A 20,366-nucleotide genomic window follows, 5' to 3' on the forward strand; every position below is an offset into this window, starting at 1 on the left:
TGCAGCAGCAGCACTGACAGGGCGGGAGACATTGGCTCCCTTCCTGTCAGTCACTCTTGTGGCCGCAGGAAGGGTTTTCCCTGCGGTCACAAGTGGCAGCTTTGTCCTTGTGGAGCGCGGCCTCTTGTGATCGCAGGGAAAACCCTTCCTGCGGCCACAAGAGTGAAGAGAAGAGGAGACACCCGGACCCAGGTGAGTATAAGTGTTTTATTGTGTTATATACTATATGGGAGGGGGAGCACACAGGGGTCTGTTTAACTGGGGGAGCGCACATCGGGGGTCTATATAAATGGGGGGAGCACACAAGGGGGCTATATAACAGGGGGAGCACACAGGGGGGCTATATACAACTGGGGCAGCACACAGTAGGTCTATATACTTCTGGGGAAGCACACGGGGGGCTATAACTGGGGGAACACACAGAGGTCTATATACTACTGGGGGAAGCAAACAAGGGGTATATACTATTGGGGGCAGGACACAAGGGGTATATACTATTGGGAGCAGCACACAAGGAGTATATATTACTGGCGGTAGCGCACAAGGGGTATATACTACTGGGGCAACACACAGCGGTCTATTGTTTTGGAATGCGTGTCGAGGGGGGGCCCCCCAGACATAACTTCGCTTGGGGCCCCAGAAATGCCAAGACCACCCCTGGTCACATGACAAAGCAGACTAGCCAGATCCTGATCAGATCTGGCAGTATTAAACTAGTTATATTCCTGTATATAGGAGCAGTATTATAGTAGTTATATCCCTGTATATAGGAGCAGTATTATAGTAGTTATATTCCTGTACATAGGAGCAGTATTATAGTAGTATATTCTTGTATATAGGAGCAGTATTATAGTAGTTATATTCCTGTATATAGGGGCATTATTATAGTTGTTATATTCCTGTATATAGGAGCAGTATTATAGTAGTTATATTCCTGTATATAGGAGCAGTATTATAGTAGTTATATTCCTGTATATAGGAGCAGTATTATAGTAGTTATATTCCTGTATATAGGGAGCAGTATTATAGTAGTTATATTCCTGTATATAGGGGGCAGTATTATAGTAGTTATATTCCTGTATATAGGGAGCAGTATTATAGTAGTTATATTCCTGTATATAGGAGCAGTATTATAGTAGTTATATTCCTGTATATAGGGAGCAGTATTATAGTAGTTATATTCCTGTATATAGGAGCAGTATTATAGTAGTTATATTCTTGTATATAGGAGCAGTATTATAGTAGTTATATTCCTGTATATAGGAGCAGTATTATAGTAGTATATTCCTGTATATAGGAGCAGTATTATAGTAGTTATATTCCTGTATATAGGAGCAGTATTATAGTAGTATATTCCTGTATATAGGAGCAAGATTATAGTAGTTATATTCCTGTATATAGGAGCAGTATTATAGTAGTTATATTCCTGTATATATGAGCAGTATTATAGTAGTTATATTCCTGTATATAGGAGCAGTATTATAGTAGTTATATTCCTGTATATAGGAGCAGTATTATAGTAGTTATATCCCTGTATATAGGGGGCAGTATTATAGTAGTTATATTCCTGTATATAGGAGCAGTATTATAGTACTTATGTACTTGTATATAGGAGCAGTATTATAGTAGTTATACTAGGCTGAAAACATATAAGCCAGTCCACGGTGATAAAAATATTCACAAAAAAAGTTGCAAATGATAAATGTCCCCGTATGTGTATACACTCTGGCCGGAATTCCCTGTAGCTAAAGTAGCTGAAGCACAATTTAAGTTAAGTGTTAATCACGGTCGTGTTGCAAATCAGCAACAACGGCCGTGATTATTATAGAAGCAGTCTTAGTATTAGTATAGGAGCACTGTATAAAAAGTATAGAATCATAGCTAAAAAAAATAGACAAAGGAAAAGTATATAATTACCAATGTGCCCTGCAATACTTGGAGCCTCTTGTCCCGACCTTTTCCTGTATTTGGACCCATTTTATACCTTTGTACAGCTTTTTTTGGGGTATAGTCACCGGTACTTCAACGCTATTGTTCTCTTTCTGCAGAGAATCCACAATAAACTCCTTCACAGCCGTGATCAGACGATTTGTTTCTTCTGTGCTCCAGGGTCCATAATTCACCTCTAGACAAAATGTTTTATACCATTAATCTATGTTCACACACAGTAAGAGATGGCCGTTCCGTGACCCGGCCAGTTCAAGAAACGTCCGGTCTCAGAAAAGATCATCGCATCTATGTGCGCCCTCATCAGAACTCCCCACTGCACACAATGGAGCAGGCGGCCGGAGCTGCACGCTCCATAGTGTGCAATGACAGGGTTTTCTGCCCCCGCCCCATGTCATTTGTCTACGGCGCCTCTAGGGATCCCGGCCGGACTGTATACCATGTGTATACACTCCGGCGGGGATTCCCTCAGAAGGCAGCACTACGTAAGTTCGGTGGGAATCACGGCCCTTGTAACAACAGCCGTGATTCCCACCGAACTTACGTTGTGTGAACACAGCCTTAGCAAAACATTATGAGATTACTTCTACATCAACACTATGTGGGGAATATATCAAGACCGGCACAGTGGTACACAGGTCTTTAATAACGCCCTGTCCTGATGCAATGGGAAGATTGTGTGCTTACTGTACCGGGTGAAAACATTAGAGAGATACCAGATCAAGCAGCCTGAGAGTTAGCAGGAAAGCAGGATACGTTTGCTATTGATGATGTATGGAGAGAGTAACACGTATACGGATATACACATCAGTTTATGACACGTCTCACCTCGAGTGATCTCATTGATTTTAAAACGAGTAGAATATATACTACGGCTCATTAACACTGAGATGGCCTGATAATCCTTCCCATGTAACTCATGATACTTCTTCAGCTGTTTTACCTCCTCCTCTGTGTACCTGAGAAAGAGATGAAAGGAGTAACATCTATAAAGAACCGAATAATTATAGAAAGTCATGAAGTGTGACCAATCGGGAGCTCACCGTCCTGTTCTTGTAGCAAACTGAAATAACTTTGCTCCTCGCTCAATGACGCCTGAAGACAAACGATACAATCCGTCAGCTGAGCGACACCCAAAAGAAATAACAAAGGTGGATTATAGCAGTAATATACCTGTATATAGGAGCAGTATTATAGTAGTTATATTCCTGTATATAGGGGCAGTATTATAGTAGTTATATTCCTGTATATAGGGGCAGTATTATAGGAGTTATATTCCTGTATATAGGAGCAGTATTATAGTAGTTATATTCTTGTATATAGGAGCAGTATTATAGTAGTTATATCCCTGTATATAGGAGCAGTATTATAGTAGTTATATTCCTGTATATAGGAGCAGTATTATAGTAGTTATATTCCTGTATATAGGGAGCAGTATTATAGTAGTTATATTCCTGTATATAGGAGCAGTATTATAGTAGTTATATTCTTGTATATAGGAGCAGTATTATAGTAGTTATATTCCTGTATATAGGAGCAGTATTATAGTAGTTATATTCTTATATATAGGAGCAGTATTATAGTAGTTATATTTCTGTATATAGGAGAAGTATTATAGTAGTTATATCCCTGTATATAGGAGCAGTATTATAGTAGTTATATTCCTGTATATAGGGGGCAGTATTATAGTAGTTATATTCTTGTATATAGGAGCAGTATTATAGTAGTTATATTCCTGTATATAGAAGCAGTATTATAGTAGTTATATTCTTGTATATAGGAGCAGTATTATAGCAGTTTTATTCTTGTATATAGGAGCAGTATTATAGTAGTTATATTCCTGTATATGGGGCAGTATTATAGTAGTTATATTCCTGTATATAGGAGCAGTATTATAGTAGTTATATTCCTGTATATAGAAGCAGTATTATAGTAGTTATATTCTTGTATATAGGAGCAGTATTATAGCAGTTTTATTCTAGTATATAAGAAGCATTATTATTAGAAATGAGCAAATGGCTTTGATTGATCTGGGCTCTGCTCATCAAGCCACCGGCCTTTCAGCACTGCTCCGCTCACTGTTATTTCACACCGGGTGCCGAGGAAAATCTGGATCCAATCCTGGGAAACTGGGAGAAGTTTCTCAGGATTGGAGCCAGCATTTTCCAGCATCCTGGGAGCAGTGGCAGGGAGCGGCTTAATAAGTGGAGCGCAGATCAAACAAATCGATTCGCTTCGTTTACATCCGCGATTTGCTCATCTCTAATTATTATAGTACTCTTTTGATTTAAGGAAAGTGAAAAAATTATTTTATTCCATTCCAAAGTGACAGCTACATTTCAGCTCTCTCACAGAGCCATTTTTTGAAAATATCTGAGAGCTGAAACGTAGCTTTCACTTTAGAATGGGAGTGCTGCAGACGTATTCATTTTTATGGATTGGGGACCTCTGATCCAGGTCGACTCTGCCTGCACCAACCCCATTATCCACATTGCAGTGCTGCTCTCCTCTACACTATAATTATTATAGTACTTATAGTCTTGTACACAGGGAAAGGTAGTTATTAGAGATGAGCGAACCGGTTCGGGTTCAAGTCGATCCGAACCCGAACGATCGACATTTGATTAGCTGGGGCTGCTGAAGTTGAATAAAGTTTGTCTGGAAAACATGGATACAGCCAATGACTATATCCATGTTTTCCACATAGCCTTAGGGCTTTATCCAAGTTCAGCAGCCACCGCTAATCAAATGCCGAACGCTCTGGTTTGGATCGACTTGAGCATGCTCCAGGTTTGCTCATCTCTAGTAGTTATCTAGTTTAAAAATTATAATAATTACTGAGGTTTCCTCTCCTAATAAATACGATTGTCTAATAAATCATCTGGGACACTAATACTATTAACAATAACTGGAATTTGGCTTTCACTACTATTATACATAGTGCTCAAAAAAGTAGAGGGAACACTTAAACACGACAATGTATCTCCAAGTCGCTGACACTGAAATCAACGTGTCCAGTTATGCAGCAACGCTCACTGGGAATCCATTTATCCTGCTGTTCTGCAAATGGAACAGACAACGGTACAAATAATAGGCACTAAGCCAGACATCCCCTATAAAGGAGCGGTGCTGCAGGTGGGGACCACAGACCACTTCTCTCTTCTTATCTTTTTGCCTGTTGTTTTGGTCACTTTTGCATTTTGCCATTGCTCTCACCCCTACAGGTAGCATGAGGCGGCGTCTACAACCCATAGAAGGTGCTCATTCAGGGTGGCACATCAATGCCAGCTGTGGCAAGAAGGTTTGCTGTGTCTGTCAGTGTAGTGTCCAGAGGCTGGAGACTCTACCAGGAGACAGGCCAGTACACAAGGAGATGTGGAAGAGGCCATAGGAGGGTAACAACCCAGAAGCAGAATTTCTACCACCACCTTTGTGCAAGAAGGAACAAGAGGAGCACTGCCACTACTCACACTGTCAGAAACAGACTCCATGAGGATGGTATGAGGGCCCGACGACCACACACTGGGGATCTGCTGCCTGCAACATCCTTCAGCATGACCGGTTTGGCAGTGGGTCAGTAATGGTGTGTGTGTGGGGGGGGGGGGGGGCATGTCTTGGGGGGCTGCACAGCCCTCCATGTGCTGCCAGAGGTAGCCTGACTGCCATTAGGTACCGAAATGAGACCCTCAAAGCCCTTGTGTGACCATATGCTGGTCCGTCTGGGTTCCTCCTAATGCAGGACAATGCTGGACCTCATGTGGCTGGAGTGTGTCAGCAGTTCCTGCAAGAAGGAGGCAGTGAAGCTATGGACTGGCCGCCCGTTCCCCAGACCTGAATCCCATTGAGCACATCGGGGACATCATGTCTCCTCCATCCACAAACGTCACGTTGCAGCACAGACTGTCCAGGAGTTGGCAGCTGCTTTAGTCCAGGTCTGCGAGGAGATCCCTTAGGAGACCATTGGCCACCTTATCAGGAGCATGCCCGGGCCTTGTAGGGAGGTCATACAGCCACCTTATCAGGAGCATGCCCGGGCCTTGTATTGAGGTCATACAGACACTTCATCAAGAGCATGCCCGGGCCTTGTAGGGAGGTCATACAGACACCTCATCAGGACCATGCCCGGGCCTTGTAGGGAGGTCATACAGCCACCTCATCAGGAGCATGCCCGGGACTTGTAGGGAGGTCATACAGACACCTCATTAGGAGCATGCCCGGGCCTTGTAGGGAGGTCATACAGACACCTCATCAGGAGCATGCCCGGATGTTGTAGGGAGGTCATACAGACACCTCATCAGGAGCATGCCCAGGCCTTGTAGGGAGGTCATACAGACACCTCATCAGGAGCATGCCCGGGCCTTGTAGGGAGGTCATACAGACACCTCATCAGGAGCATGCCCGGATGTTGTAGGGAGGTCATACAGACACCTCATCAGGAGCATGCCCGGGCCTTGTAGGGAGGTCATACAGACACCTCATCAGGAGCATGCCCGGGCCTTGTAGGGAGGTCATACAGCCACCTCATCAGGAGCATGCCCGGGACTTGTAGGGAGGTCATACAGACACCTCCTCAGGAGCATGCCCGGGCCTTGTAGGGAGGTCATACAGACACCTCATCAGGAGCATGCCCGGGCCTTGTAGGGAGGTCATACAGACACCTCATCAGGAGCATGCCCGGGACTTGTAGGGAGGTCATACAGACACCTCATCAGGAGCATGCCCGGGCCTTGTAGGGAGGTCATACAGACACCTCATCAGGAGCATGCCCGGAATACTTCAGGCACTGAGATCTAGCATGTGCTGTTTTAGTGTTCCCTTTATGTTTTTGAGCAGTGAACATTTATATCAGGGATATTTTTCTACTGCTTGGCAAATTCTATAAGTAATGACATCACGTTACCAATTCTTTGTTTAAATTTAAATTTTCTTTTTATTTGATGGATTCTTCTTGAGTGCTCGGGAAATGCGTAAGGGTGGAAAAGCATTACTGCCGATTGTATTTCAACTTCTGATATGAACTTCTCTACATTCTTCTTGATCAATTCATCTTCTTCTATGGAAAACTGTCCAGTGCGATACAGAATTCCTGAAAACAGCAAAAGGAGGCATTTAAAAGGGGTATACATAAAAGATACTAGAGGTCAGAGGTGATTGATTTATTACAAAGGATATTCCAGGACTTTTTGCACTGATAGGGCAGTTCAGTGGGGAAGAGGGGGAGGGTGCCTGACAATTAGCTGTTTCCAAAGCTACGACAACACGTTACAATGTAAGGCCATGTTCACATGGCGTAAGAGACCAGCCGTTCCGTGACCCGACTGGGTCACGGAACTGCCGGTGTTAGAGAAGATCATCCCAGCCAGTACTGCAGTACCGGCCAGATGATCTTCACTTCTGATAAATTGGGATGCGGGTGCATCCGTGCGCGCCTGCATTCCAATTTGCCGCTGCACACAATAGAGTGTGCGACCGGAGCCACACTCTCCTTTGTGTGAACTGACAGGTTCTGACAGTTGGGTCACAGTTAGAAAAAGGGGTAGAGGGAAGAGTGTGAGGGAGGCCAGTCCTGATCTGGCAAACCCCAACAAGTTTGCCAAATTGGCGGATGAGGGGGATGTTGATTCAGGGGTGGCATTGCTGCAGCAGGACACTGCCTCTGAAAGCCAGGGGGGTGTCTGCTCCAGTAAGGTGGGAAACAGGAGTTCAGGGCAGGCCAGGCAGGTACTGGTAGTGGGGGACTCAATTATTAGGGGGACAGACAGGGCAATCTGTCACAAAGACCGGGATCGTCGAACAGTGTGTTGCCTTCCTGGCGCTCGAGTTCGTCACATCGCGGATCGGGCTGACAGATTACTGGGAGGGGCTGGCGATGACCCAGCAGTCATGGTGCACATTGGCACCAATGATAAAGCTAGAGGTAGGTGGCGGGTCCTTAAAAATGATTTCAGGGACTTAGGCAGGAAGCTTAAAACTAGGACCTCCAAGGTGATTTTTTCCGAAATATTACCTGTACCACGAGCCACACCTGAGAGACAGCGGGAGATTAGGGAGGTAAATAAGTGGCTTAAGAGCTGGTGTAGGATAGAGGGGTTTGGGTTCATGGAGAACTGGGCCGACTTCTCGGTCGGTTACAGGCTCTACGGTAGGGACGGGCTGCATCTCAATGGGGAGGGTGCAGCCGTGCTGGGGGAGAAGATGGCTAAGAGGTTGGAGGAGTGTTTAAACTAGGGACCGGGGGGGGGGGGGGGGGAAGGCAACTACAATATAGTAAGTGAAGACAGAGTAGATGGAGAGCTGGGCCTAGATTATGGAACTGGGGGTGGAGCGGCGGGAGGGGTTAGAATAGTCACTAGTGATAAAAGGAAAGAGAATATGGACAAATATATTAAATGTATGTATACTAATGCTCGAAGCCTCACTAATTAAGCTGAGGAATTAGAACTCATAATGGTTGAAGAGAAATATGATATAGTGGGGATAAGCGAGACATGGCTGGACGAGACCTATGACTGGGCCGTTAATATCCAGGGTTATAGTCTATTCAGAAATGACCGTAAAAATAAGAAAGGGGGAGGGGTCTGTCTATATGTTAAATCATGCCGTAAGCCCATTGTGCAGGAGGATATAAGTGATGATAATGTGGAATCTCTTTGGGTAGAAATAAGGGGAGGGACGAAGAATAATAAAATTCTTATAGGAGTGAGTTATAAACCTCCAAGTATAGTGGAAGACTCAGAAAATCTTCTTATAAGACAAATAGATGCGGCAGCGAAGCAGGGGGAAGTCATTATTATGGGGGACTTTAACTACCCAAATATCAACTGGAAAGCAGAAACCTGCGGCTCCAGGAAGGGAAGCGTGTTTTTGGAAATAGTAAAAGATAATTACCTTTCCCAACTAGTAGAGGAACCAACAGGGGGGGGGGCCCTTCTGGACCTGATCTTAACCAATAGGCCCGACAGAATATCAAAAATAGAGGTGGGGGGGTCACCTAGGTAATAGTGACCATAACATAGTAAGTTTTCAATTATCCTTCAATAAAATGATTAGCAGAGGGGCTACAAAAACATTAAATTTCAGGAAGGCTAATTTCCAAAAACTAAGAGAGGACCTTGGGAACATAGACTGGGACAATGCCTTCAGAAATAAAAGTACACAAGAGAAATGGGACATATTTAAGAGCATCCTGGGTAAATCGTGTGAACGACACATACCATATGGGAATAAACGTAGTAGAAATAAGAGAAATCCAATGTGGTTAACTTCAGCTGTAAGGGGTGCAATAAATGATAAGAAACAAGCATTCAGACTACTAAAACAAGAAGGTAGTGGGGAAGCATTGAGCAACTATAGACAGAAGAATAGAATGTGTAAAACGCAAATAAAAGAAGCAAAAATAGCAACAGAAAGAATGATATCCACAGAAAGTAAAACAAATCCCAAAATGTTCTTCACCTATATAAATAACAAAAGACTTAAAACCGAAAATGTTGGTCCCCTCAAAAATAATCTGGGTGTAATGGTGGAGGGGGAAGAGGAAAAGGCCAATCTACTAAATACATTCTTCTCTACTGTATTCACAGAGGAGAATTCCATAACAGACGATATGACTAGGGATAATGTTAATCCTCCCATAAATCTCACCTGCCTAACACAACAAGAAGTGGGGAAACGCCTTAAAAACATTCAAATCCATAAGTCACCGGGCCCAGAAGGTCCATCCTAGAGTTTTGCAAGAATTAAATACTGTGTTGGACAGACCGTTATTCCTATTATTTAAAGATTCTATTACGACAGGGATTCTTCCACAGGACTGGCGCATAGCTAATGTGGTACAAATATTCAAGAAGGGGTCAAGGAGTGATCCTGGAAACTACAGGCCCGTAAGTCTAACATCTATAGTAGGTAAAGTATTTGAGGGGTTTGTAAGAGATGCTATACTGGAGTATCTTAATGAAAATAATCTTATGAAGCAGCACCAGCATGGATTTATGAGGGATCGGTCCTGTCAGACTAATCTGATCGGCTTCTATGAAGAGGTAAGTTATAGACTGGACCTGGGGGAGGCTGTGGACGTTGTGTATCTGGGGGAGGCTGTGGATGTTGTGTATCTGGACTTTTCAAAGGCATTTGATACTGTGCCGCATGAAAGGTTGGTCTACAAAATGAGGATACTGGGACTCGGGGAAAACGTATGCAAATGGGTAACTGGTTGTGTGATAGAAAACAGAGGGTGGTCATTGATGGAACATATTCAGATTGGGTTTTAGTTACTAGTGGGGTACCACAGGGGTCAGTGTTGGGTCCACTCCTTTTTAATATTTTTATTAATGATCTTGTAGAGGGGCTACAGAGTAGAATCTCCATTTTTGCAGATGATACTAAACTGGGTAAAGTAATCAGTACAGAGGAGGATAATATCATATTACAGAGGGATTTGGAGAAGCTAGAGGCTTGGGCGGAGAAATGGCAAATGAAGTTTAATGTGGATAAATGTAAGGTTATGCATTTGGGCCACAGAAATAATAAGTACAGTTATGTGCTAAATAATAAAACACTGGGTAAAACTACTTCCGAAAAGGACCTGGGGGTATTGGTGGACAGTAAACTCACCTTTAGTGATCAGTGCCAGGCAGCAGCTGCCAAGGCTAATAAAATAATGGGGTGCATCAAAAGAGGTATAGATGCTAAAGGTGAGAACATAGTTTTGCCTCTTTATAAATCACTGGTCAGACCACATATGGTATATACTGTGTACAGTTTTGGGCACCGGTATATAAGAAGGACATAGGTGAACTGGAGCGGGTGCAGAGGAGGGCAACAAAGGTCATTAAGGGAATGGGTGGGTTACAGGACCAGGACAGGTTATCACGCTTGGGGTTATTTACGCTAGCAAAAAGACGTCTTAGGGGCGATCTGATCACAATGTACAAATATATGAATGGACAGTACAGAGATCTTTGTAGTGGTCTTTTTACTCCTAGGTCTATAACAATGACAAGGGGGCATCCTCTACGTCTAGAGGAAAGAAGATTTCATCATCCGCATCGACGCGGGTTCTTTACTGTACGAGCGGTAAGACTGTGGAACTCTCTGCCACATGATGTTGTCATGGCCGATTCATTAAATAAGTTCAAGGGAGGCCTGGATGCTTTTCTTGAAAAATATAATATTACAAGTTATGGGCATTAGATTTCTGGTGATACGTTGATCCGGGGATTGTTCTGGTTGCCAATGCAGTCGGGGGGGGGGGGGGGGGAGTTTCTCCCTGTGGTGGGGCGTTTGTCTTCTGCCCCATGGGGTTTTTTTGCCTTCCTGGATCGACACAGTGGGATTTTCCTGGGTTGAACCTGATGGACTCTTGTCTTCTTTCAACCTTATTTACTATGTTACTATGTCATTTTTTTTTTTGCGGCGCCACTAGGGATCCCAGCCGAAGTGTATACTATGTGTATGTATATACTGTATGTCCTATGTGTATACACTCCGGACGGGATTCCATAGACGGCAGCACTACGTAAGTTCCGTAGTAATCATGGCCATTGTTGCAAATCAGTAACTGCAGCCATGATTATTAAGTAACTTATGTAGTGTGAACATAGCCTAAAATTGCAAGTTATGCTGTTCCCAAACAGTCCCAGATTATGGAAAGACTGTAACTCAAAGGAGTGTGTATCAGTCACATATGATGTAATGTCTGGACGTTATATCAGTACTGGAGCGTTATAAGAGGAGTGGCTGATATCAGTCACATAGGATGTAATAGGAGGTTATATCAGTACTGGAGCGTTATAAGAGGAGCGGCTGATATCAGTCACATATGATGTAATAGGAGGTTATATCAGTACTGGAGCGTTATAAGAGGAGCGGCTGATATCAGTCACATATGATGTAATAGAAGGTTATATCAGTGCTGGAGCGTTATAAGAGGAGCGGCTGATATCAGTCACATATGATGTAATGTCTGGAGGTTATATCAGTACTGGAGCGTTATAAGAGGAGCAGCTGATATCAGTCACATATGATGTAATAGGAGGCTATATCAGTACTGGAGCGTTATAAGAGGAGTGGCTGATATCAGTCACATAGGATGTAATAGGAGGTTATATCAGTCCTGGAGCGTTATAAGAGGAGCGGCTGATATCAGTCACATATGATGTAATAGGAGGATATATTAGTACTGCAGCGTTATAAAAGGAGCGGCTGATATCAGTCACATATGATGTAATGTCTGGACGTTATATCAGTACTGAAGTGTTATAAGAGGAGCGGCTGATATCAGTCACATATGATGTAATAGGAGGTTATATCAGTACTGGAGCTTTATAAGAGGAGGGGCTGATATCAGTCACATATGATGTAATAGGAGGTTATATCAGTACTGGAGCGTTATAAGAGGAGCGGCTGATATCAGTCACATATGATGTAATATCTGGAGGTTATATCAGTACTGGAGCGTTATAAGAGGAGCGGCTGATATCAGTCACATAGGATGTAATAGGAGGTTATATCAGTACTGGAGCGTTATAAGAGGAGCGGCTGATATCAGTCACATAGGATGTAATAGGAGGTTATATCAGTACTGGAGCGTTATAAGAGGAGCAGCTGATATCAGTCACATATGATGTAATAGGAGGTTATATCAGTGCTGGAGCGTTATAAGAGGAGCGGCTGATATCAGTCACATATGATGTAATAGGAGGTTATATCAGTACTGGAGTGTTATAAGAGGAGCGGCTAATATCAGTCACATATGATGTAATAGGAGGTTATATCAGTACTGGCTCCTGGTTTGGTTCCCGGGTCCAACAGACGTCCACCGGCTATCATTTTCTGCTGATATCCAGGCATGTCAGCCTACAGTTACTAACTGGCTGAGCAGGCAACCGCTGAGCCTGGTACGTGACTTTGCAGAAGGCAGGCGGCATGGAGGCATGAATGCATGGGGTGGGGTTAGGGACCGGGACCTCTCATAGCAGGTGATACAGTTATATGTTTATATTACCTTTTTGGGGCAATTTGCATATCATGCAGTGCATTTTTATACAAGTCATCTTTTGCATTTTTCCTTGGTTGCTATCTTGCACTTATTTGCACATGCCATTTGTTATTTCTGCAGATATAGATGGAAGGGAACCATACTGAATGGCAGCACAATTTGGGACACAACTGTACATAACTATGCTCAGCCAATTGCGGCTGAGCAGCTGATGACGCGCTGGAGGGGGGGGGGGGCGGCATGAGGGAGGGCTGGAGCGGACCGGCCGGTCTCCTGAAGATGATGTGATTGTCCCAAGATGGCGGCCAGGGTCGACAGCCATTCCGTAAATATAATGCACCACACTTCCATGTCTAGCGTGGGTGGGGGAAATATGGGGAAGGGGGGTATTCATTAAAATAACATACATTACAATGTTGTATAACTTTGTAATGTGTGTTATTTAGTGAATAAATGCTTTACACCGCACTGCCCGTTTAAGGCAGGGATGGGGAACCTTCGGCCCTCCAGCTGTTGCAAAACTACTATTCCCATCATGCAAAGCTTTGGCTGTCCAGGCATGATGGGAATTGTAGTTTTGCAACAGCTGGAGAGGGGAAGGTTCCCCATCCCTGCCTTAAGGAAATGCTACATCCAAGATAAGGACATTCGCCATGTGAGTGTGGTCTCCTAGATGTCAGCTAGGTGTACAAACATACCAAAGCCCCAAATATCACCTACCTTTCTGTTTGGCCATTCTCAATTGTTCCAACTCATAGGTAAAAAAAGTTTTCTTCATCACAGCCCGACTCTTCATCTTGGGAAAATATTCCTGGATCAGCGCCAAGTCTTGTTCTTGAATAGAAGACCTGCGTTGTCGTCTTCTTATAACGCTCCTTTCTGTGTTTTCAACTGAAAAATTCGGCCTGTGAATATATTTGTAGTAAAAGTTTCTAGTAAGTAAAGAGTAGAGGTTCAGGGATTTAAGCCCACCCCCTGAGGAGCCCCCTATAGTATCCTCCTCCTCCAACATACATTACAGCTGACACAATGCAGGCAGGCAGGGAACATTCTCTTGGCATCACCAAATCATCAGATGCCGGAGAGAGAAGAGTGATCCATCACTGCAAACAATCTGTCTCCTCCGCTCCAGAGCCTGTAGTGGTGGCTTTACACCCCTCCATCTGATACTGGACATTGTGCTTGATGATCTTTGGCTGGCATGCAGCTGCTCAGCCATGGACACCCATAGCATGATGCTCCCAGCAGGCACAATCTTTGTGCTGATACCATTCTATTACAGCACAACATCGGTATCAGGAGCTCTATACATCATTCTATTACACTGGTATCAGGGTCTATACACCATTCTATTACAGCACAACACTGGTATCAGGAGCTCTAAACACCATTCTATTACAGCACAACACTGGTATCAGGAGCTCTATACACCATTCTATTACACTGGTATCAGGGTCTATACATCATTCTATTACACTGGTATCAGGGTCTATACACCATTCTATTACAGCACAGCACTGGTATCAGGAGCTCTATACACCATTATATTACAGCACAGCACTGGTATCAGGGTCTATACACCATTATATTACAGCACAGCACTGGTATCAGGATCTCTATACACCATTCTATTACAGCACAACACTGGTATCAGGAGCTCTATACACCATTATATTACAGCACAGCACCGGTATCAGGAGCTCTATACACCATTCTATTACAGCACAGCACTGGTATCAGGAGCTTTATACACCATTATATTACAGAACTGGTATCAGGAGCTCTATACACCATTCTATTACAGCACAGCACCGGTATCAGGAGCTTTATACACCATTATATTACAGCACTGGTATCAGGAGCTCTATACACTATTCTATTACAGCACAGCACTGGTATCAGGAGCTCTATACACCATTATATTACAGCACAGCACTGGTATCAGGGAGCTCTATACACCATTCTATTACAGCACAGCACCGGTATCAGGAGCTTTATACACCATTATATTACAGAACTGGTATCAGGAGCTCTATACACCATTCTATTACAGCACAGCACTGGTATCAGGAGCTCTATAGAATGACCCATCCTATTACCAATGTCTGTAAAGGGGACTGCAGTGGTCAGGCTGGATGTTGAGTTGGTTTGAATAAGTCAATAAATTTCTCTATATGGTGTGTATTACTATAGGTAAAACTTCTGGTACAGTCACTTACCTGTGACCTCCTTCATTGTGGACCTCCTCCCGCTCATCTTGTGTGGTCGGGTTCTGCTCAGCACCTGTGGGCACAGAAGTCTGATGTCGGCTCTGTCCACTGGTTGAGGTTTGTTCTGTGTCATCTTCTCCATCACCCTCCATGTTTCCAGCACCTTCCTGGCTGAGTGATGACTGTTGCACCACAGCTGGGCCATCATCTTCGGGCTGCATCTCTTCTGTCCTGATATGATATGTGTCCTCCCTGCTGTGCGAGTGTTTCTTCTTCTTCTTCTTCTTCCTCACATACACTTCAGCCTGGTCTACAGTTTCAGTCTCATGCGGCCTATGGCTTTCATCACCACCATCCTTCCGCTTGGTCTTCTCTCTCTTCTTCTTGCTTGTACATTGGGCGTCGTAATTCGATTCCTCCACAGGACATTCTGATTGATCTTTCTTAGATTTTTTCTTTTTCCTGCGTCTTGTCCTATCTTCTGTATCATATGATGCTTCATCTCCACAAGGAGCAGCCGAGGAGGACACATCTTCCAGTGCGATGTCTTCCACCTTCTGGGGAGATTCATCCTTTTTCCTCTTCTTGGGTTTTTCTATCTGGTCCCGACTTTCATGCACTTGTTCTTGGGCCTCAGAACCATCTGAAGACTTTCTGTGGGAGGAAAGGTCCTCAGTTAAACCGTCTCCCTGGACACCTTCCTCGTCCTTTCTCTTTTTCTTTACAGGTTGGGTGTCAGAAATCAACAAGGTCTCCACTGACCTATCTGCAGCCTGGTCCATGGTTTCCTCCACTTGCTCTGTGGTCTCAGAGCCATCCTGCTGCTTTCTTTTGGTGACAAGTTCCTCATTGAAATCCTGTTGCTTATGGCTCTTATCTCCACCATTCTTCCGCTTGGTCTTCTTGCTGACATGTTGGGCATCAGTGGTTAACAATTCCTCTACTAAAAGATGATGTTTTTTCTTCTTCAGACTATCTTTTATGTTAGCAGGTTCCTTATATAAGGCTTCTTCTGGTAACCCGTCATCTCTGCTGAGTCTCTTGGGATCTTCGACTTCATGAGATTTTTTGATCTTTTTATTTTTCTCCTGATAAACACTAGAGAAGGAGGCGGCATCATCCTCTGCCATGTCATCCTGGTGATGGTGATGGTCATGCTTTCTTTTATTTTTCTTCTTCTTCAGAGCTTTTTCTGACAGGTCTTGACTTTCATCCACTTGCTCAGAGATCTCTGTATAACCTGTAGACTTTATTCGGGAGGAAGATTCCTCAGCAGAACCATCTCCGTGGAGATCCTCACCACCTTTCTTCTTTTTCTTCTTCTTCTTTACATGTTGAGTGTCATCAGGTGACAATTTCTCCACTAAACTATTGTCTAAAAGTTGTTCCTTGTGATCTTTCTTAGCTTTTTTCTTCTTCTTCTTCTCCTTTGAGTTACCTTCTAGATCAGTGATTTCGCTATATGAAGAGCCTTTAGTAACATCTTGATCTTTATGAAGTCTCTTAGTGTCTTTTCCTTCATGAGATTTTTTGATCTTTTCATTATTCTCCCAATGACAGATAATGGAAGAGGAGGAGGCGCCATCGGCCATGTCGTCAGCCTCTCGGCCAGCTTTATGCGATCTTTTCTCCCCCTTATTTGTGGAAGCTTCTTGGTCCTTTTGTTCTTCAATGTGGACATCTCCTGGAAAGAAAATGACTAATCAGTACCTAGACTGGGAGTGTGGGTCACAAACTTTAATGGGACTTTATTAGTGCAAATAAACTTAGAATAAGGTGAATGTATACACTCCCCCATCCCGATGCACTATTGGATCTCACCCTGTGGTGTGCATTACAGTTCTTCTATAATTGCATTCTATGGGGATGTCACACTCACCTGACTTTTTTCTCTTTGGGGTCAGGGGGTTCGTTTCGATGTCCTGGGTCTCACTGTTCAGCATATACTTCTTCTTCTTTGGCGTTCCTTCCACGTCGCTGCTGCCCGTGTACATGACATCCAGACTGATCATTTCCTTTTTCACTTTGTCCTCGGTATCACCCTGGCTGGAGACCTCATCCCAGGGCGCATGTTTTAGCCCAGGGCTTATGATCATTGTATTATAGTCTGGAAAAGAAGGTATACAACAAAGCACCTTTGTAAAATAGATGCAAGAAATAACATCTTACGCTGCATTGTATTCTAAGTTTAGGAAGAAGCTGGGTAACAACCATTAGGTTCTATCAGTTGCCTGCACTAAATTTGGAAATCGTTCAGCAAGGAGCATGAACAGAGCGCCAGTCACTGCACTCACCTGCATAGAACAAACACTTGGCTGTTGTCCGCCTATTGATCACCACAAGTAGCTCATACAAGGCATAAGATGGTGTCAGAAAGTTATATAGATTTGTGATTTACTTCTATTAAAAAATCTCCAGTCTTCCAGTACTTATAAGCTGCTGTATGTCCTGCAGGAAGTGATGTATTCTTTCCAGTCTGACACAGTGCTCTCTGCTGCCACCTCTGTCCATGTCAGGATCTGTCTAGAGCAGGAGAGGTTTTCCATGGGGATTTTCTGCTGCTCTGGACAGTTCCTGACATTCGCTAAAGAGCCCCTTTAATCTGTTCTCATTAGGTAGGGATAGACAATGGCTGCATAACATGACAATCTCAATGTTGCATGTAGTCCTACCCTTAAAACGTTTAACCACATTCCCCCCTTTTGACAGGTTCACTCAATACTAATCCCGACCATATACCTACTCCCCAAGGTTCATAAGGATGTTAATGTTCCACCAGGCAGATCCACTGTTTCGGGTAGAGGGCACTATGTGAGTCGCCTTGCCTTTTTATCGATCACTACTTACAGCCTTTGCGTACTTCCCTCCCTTCTTATGCCAGAGACAGGACAGAGGTATTAAAATATGTATGTGATGTAGAATTCCTGTACACTTCAATCAAACTGGAACATAGCCTGCAAGTGGTGAAATTCTATTTGGAAATAAATGATATGGATCCGCAAAGGGTAAATATCAATTAAACAAACTTCTGATATGTCATAGCGACATGTCAGAGGTTTGTAATGGTCGGGGCCCAGGTGCTGAGACCCCTTCCGATTGTAAGAATGAAGGGGCAGACACGCAGCAGCACCTGCTTTACCCCTTCATCTCCATGTACTGCGTGCCGGTATCTGATACACATGGGTCCCTACACTAAGTCCACACAAGCCCCCCCCCCCCCCCCCCCCCCCCCCCCCGCAGGCGTGCACAGTCAGGGAAGGGAGGCCATGGAACGGCCCTGCGACCCCCATATCACAGGACCAGACCCAAAAACGCCACACCAAAACCCGTCCAGCACCGCCGGCGGAGAAGGTCGCCCCCAAACAGCACAAGTCTGGAAAAGGTATTGCGCTCACCATAGCTACTGCAGATAGAATGGGACAAACAGGAGGGATTAAACACATGTGCACTCAGGTGTCTCCTGCTGATTGCAGTCATGTGGGTCTCACCAGGAGGAGTGCAAAACACGGAGAAAGAAAGAAAGGAAAATGCAATACAGGAGAGAAAAGAGCGCTGCACCTCACGCCTATGGCTGACACTAGTGCCTCTCGGCTGCATAAAAAACATCAGAATTTTGTGTATGAATTGATCAAGCCATACTGACCCATGTACCTCGTGCAGGTATCTGATACACATGGGTCCCTACACTAAGTCCACACTGTGCCAGTCAGTGGCCACCAAGCCCGCAGGCGTGCACAGTCAGGGAAGGGAGGCCGTGGAACGGCCCTGCGACCCCCATATCACAGGACCAGACCCGGACACATGCACATGCTTTTAATCCCTCCTGTTTGTCCCATTCTATCTGCAGTAGCTATGGTGAGCGCAATACCTTATCCAGACTCGTGCTGTTTGGGGGTGACCTTCTCCGCCGGCGGTGCTGGCCGGGTTCTGGTGTGGTGTTTTTGGGTCTGGTCCTGTGGCTTGGGGGTCGCAGGGCTGTCCCATGGCCCCTGTTCCCTGGCTGTGCACGCCTGCGGGGTTGGTGGTTACTGACCGCCACAGTGTGGACTTAGTGTAGGGACCCATGTGTATCAGATAGCTTCACGCGGTACATGGGGCAGTATGGCTTGATCAATTCATACACAAAATTCTGATGTTTTTTTATGCAGCCCAGAGGCACTAGTGTCAGCCATAGGTGTGAGGTGCAGCACTCTTTTCTCTCCTGTATTGCATTCTACTTTATTATGATTCCACCGCCCCCTGTCCCCCCTATATTTTTCACTGTTGCCCAGTATACCCCTTTAATTTCTGCCTCCCTCTCACTAACACACACTCAGCCTGCTGCAGCCATAGCGCACACACAGCCTGTTGCAGCCATAGCACACACCACAAACACACAGCCTGCTGCAGCCATAGCGCACACCACACACACACAGCCTGCTGCAGCCAAAGCATACACACACAGCCTGCTGCAGCCATAGCATACACACACACACACACCCACAGCCTGCTGCAGCCATAGCATACACACACACAGCCTGCTGCAGCCATAGCATACACACACAGCCTGCTGCAGCCATAGCACACACACACACACACACACAGCCTGCTGCAGCCATAGCATGCACACACACACACAGCCTGCTGCAGCCATAGCACACCAACACAGCCTGCTGCAGCCATAGCACACCCACACAGCCTGCTGCAGCCATAGCACACCCACACAGCCTGCTGCAGCCATAGCACACCCACACAGCCTGCTGCAGCCAAAGCATACACACACACACAGCCTGCTGCAGCCATAGCATACACACACACACACACACTGCCTGCTGCAGCCAAAGCATACACACACAGCCTGCTGCAGCCATAGCATACGCATACACACACACAGCCTGCTGCAGCCATAGCATACACACACACACAGCCTGCTGCAGCCATAGCACACCCACACAGCCTGCTGCAGCCATAGCACACACACACACACACACACACACAGCCTGCTGCAGCCATAGCGCACACGCACACACACTGCCTGCTGCAGCTATAGTAGACACACACAGCTGCATCCATAGAACACTGAAGAAAACACACAATCTTCTACCAAAGGTAGAGGACCGAGGTTACTGCTTCTCTACTTATAGCTTCTCCTCCTCTATATTACACAGGATATCTTGATATTACACTGCTCCTCATATACAGTCATCCAGCATCCACTAAGAGAACAGCAC

General features: G+C 44.8%; 2 protein-coding genes across 5 annotated transcripts in view; one reads left to right on the forward strand and one right to left on the reverse strand.

The window, feature by feature from the left end:
* Window positions 1-20,366, forward strand: part of GTF3C4 (general transcription factor IIIC subunit 4) — a 660,517-nt gene that overhangs the window by 405,533 nt on the left and 234,618 nt on the right. The window lies entirely within an intron of this gene.
* The window catches only part of LOC138766015 (transcription termination factor 1-like), a 42,286-nt gene that overhangs the window by 13,236 nt on the left and 8,684 nt on the right, over window positions 1-20,366 (reverse strand). For 3 of the 4 annotated variants that reach the window (XM_069943282.1, XM_069943283.1, XM_069943285.1), the window contains exons 2-8: window positions 17,036-17,263; window positions 15,166-16,840; window positions 13,667-13,851; window positions 6,848-7,033; window positions 2,991-3,069; window positions 2,776-2,906; window positions 1,918-2,125 (exon numbers count right to left, since the gene is read on the reverse strand). In XM_069943282.1, the coding sequence (XP_069799383.1) occupies window positions 1,918-2,125; window positions 2,776-2,906; window positions 2,991-3,069; window positions 6,848-7,033; window positions 13,667-13,851; window positions 15,166-16,840; window positions 17,036-17,252 (2,681 nt within the window). In that variant the 5' untranslated portion in view covers window positions 17,253-17,263. The remainder of the gene's footprint in view (window positions 1-1,917; window positions 2,126-2,775; window positions 2,907-2,990; window positions 3,070-6,847; window positions 7,034-13,666; window positions 13,852-15,165; window positions 16,841-17,035; window positions 17,264-20,366) is intronic. The other variant, XM_069943284.1, reaches the window with a different exon arrangement.

The sequence above is a fragment of the Dendropsophus ebraccatus genome, chromosome 10 (assembly GCF_027789765.1).
Source record: "Dendropsophus ebraccatus isolate aDenEbr1 chromosome 10, aDenEbr1.pat, whole genome shotgun sequence".
Lineage (NCBI taxonomy): Eukaryota > Metazoa > Chordata > Amphibia > Anura > Hylidae > Dendropsophus > Dendropsophus ebraccatus.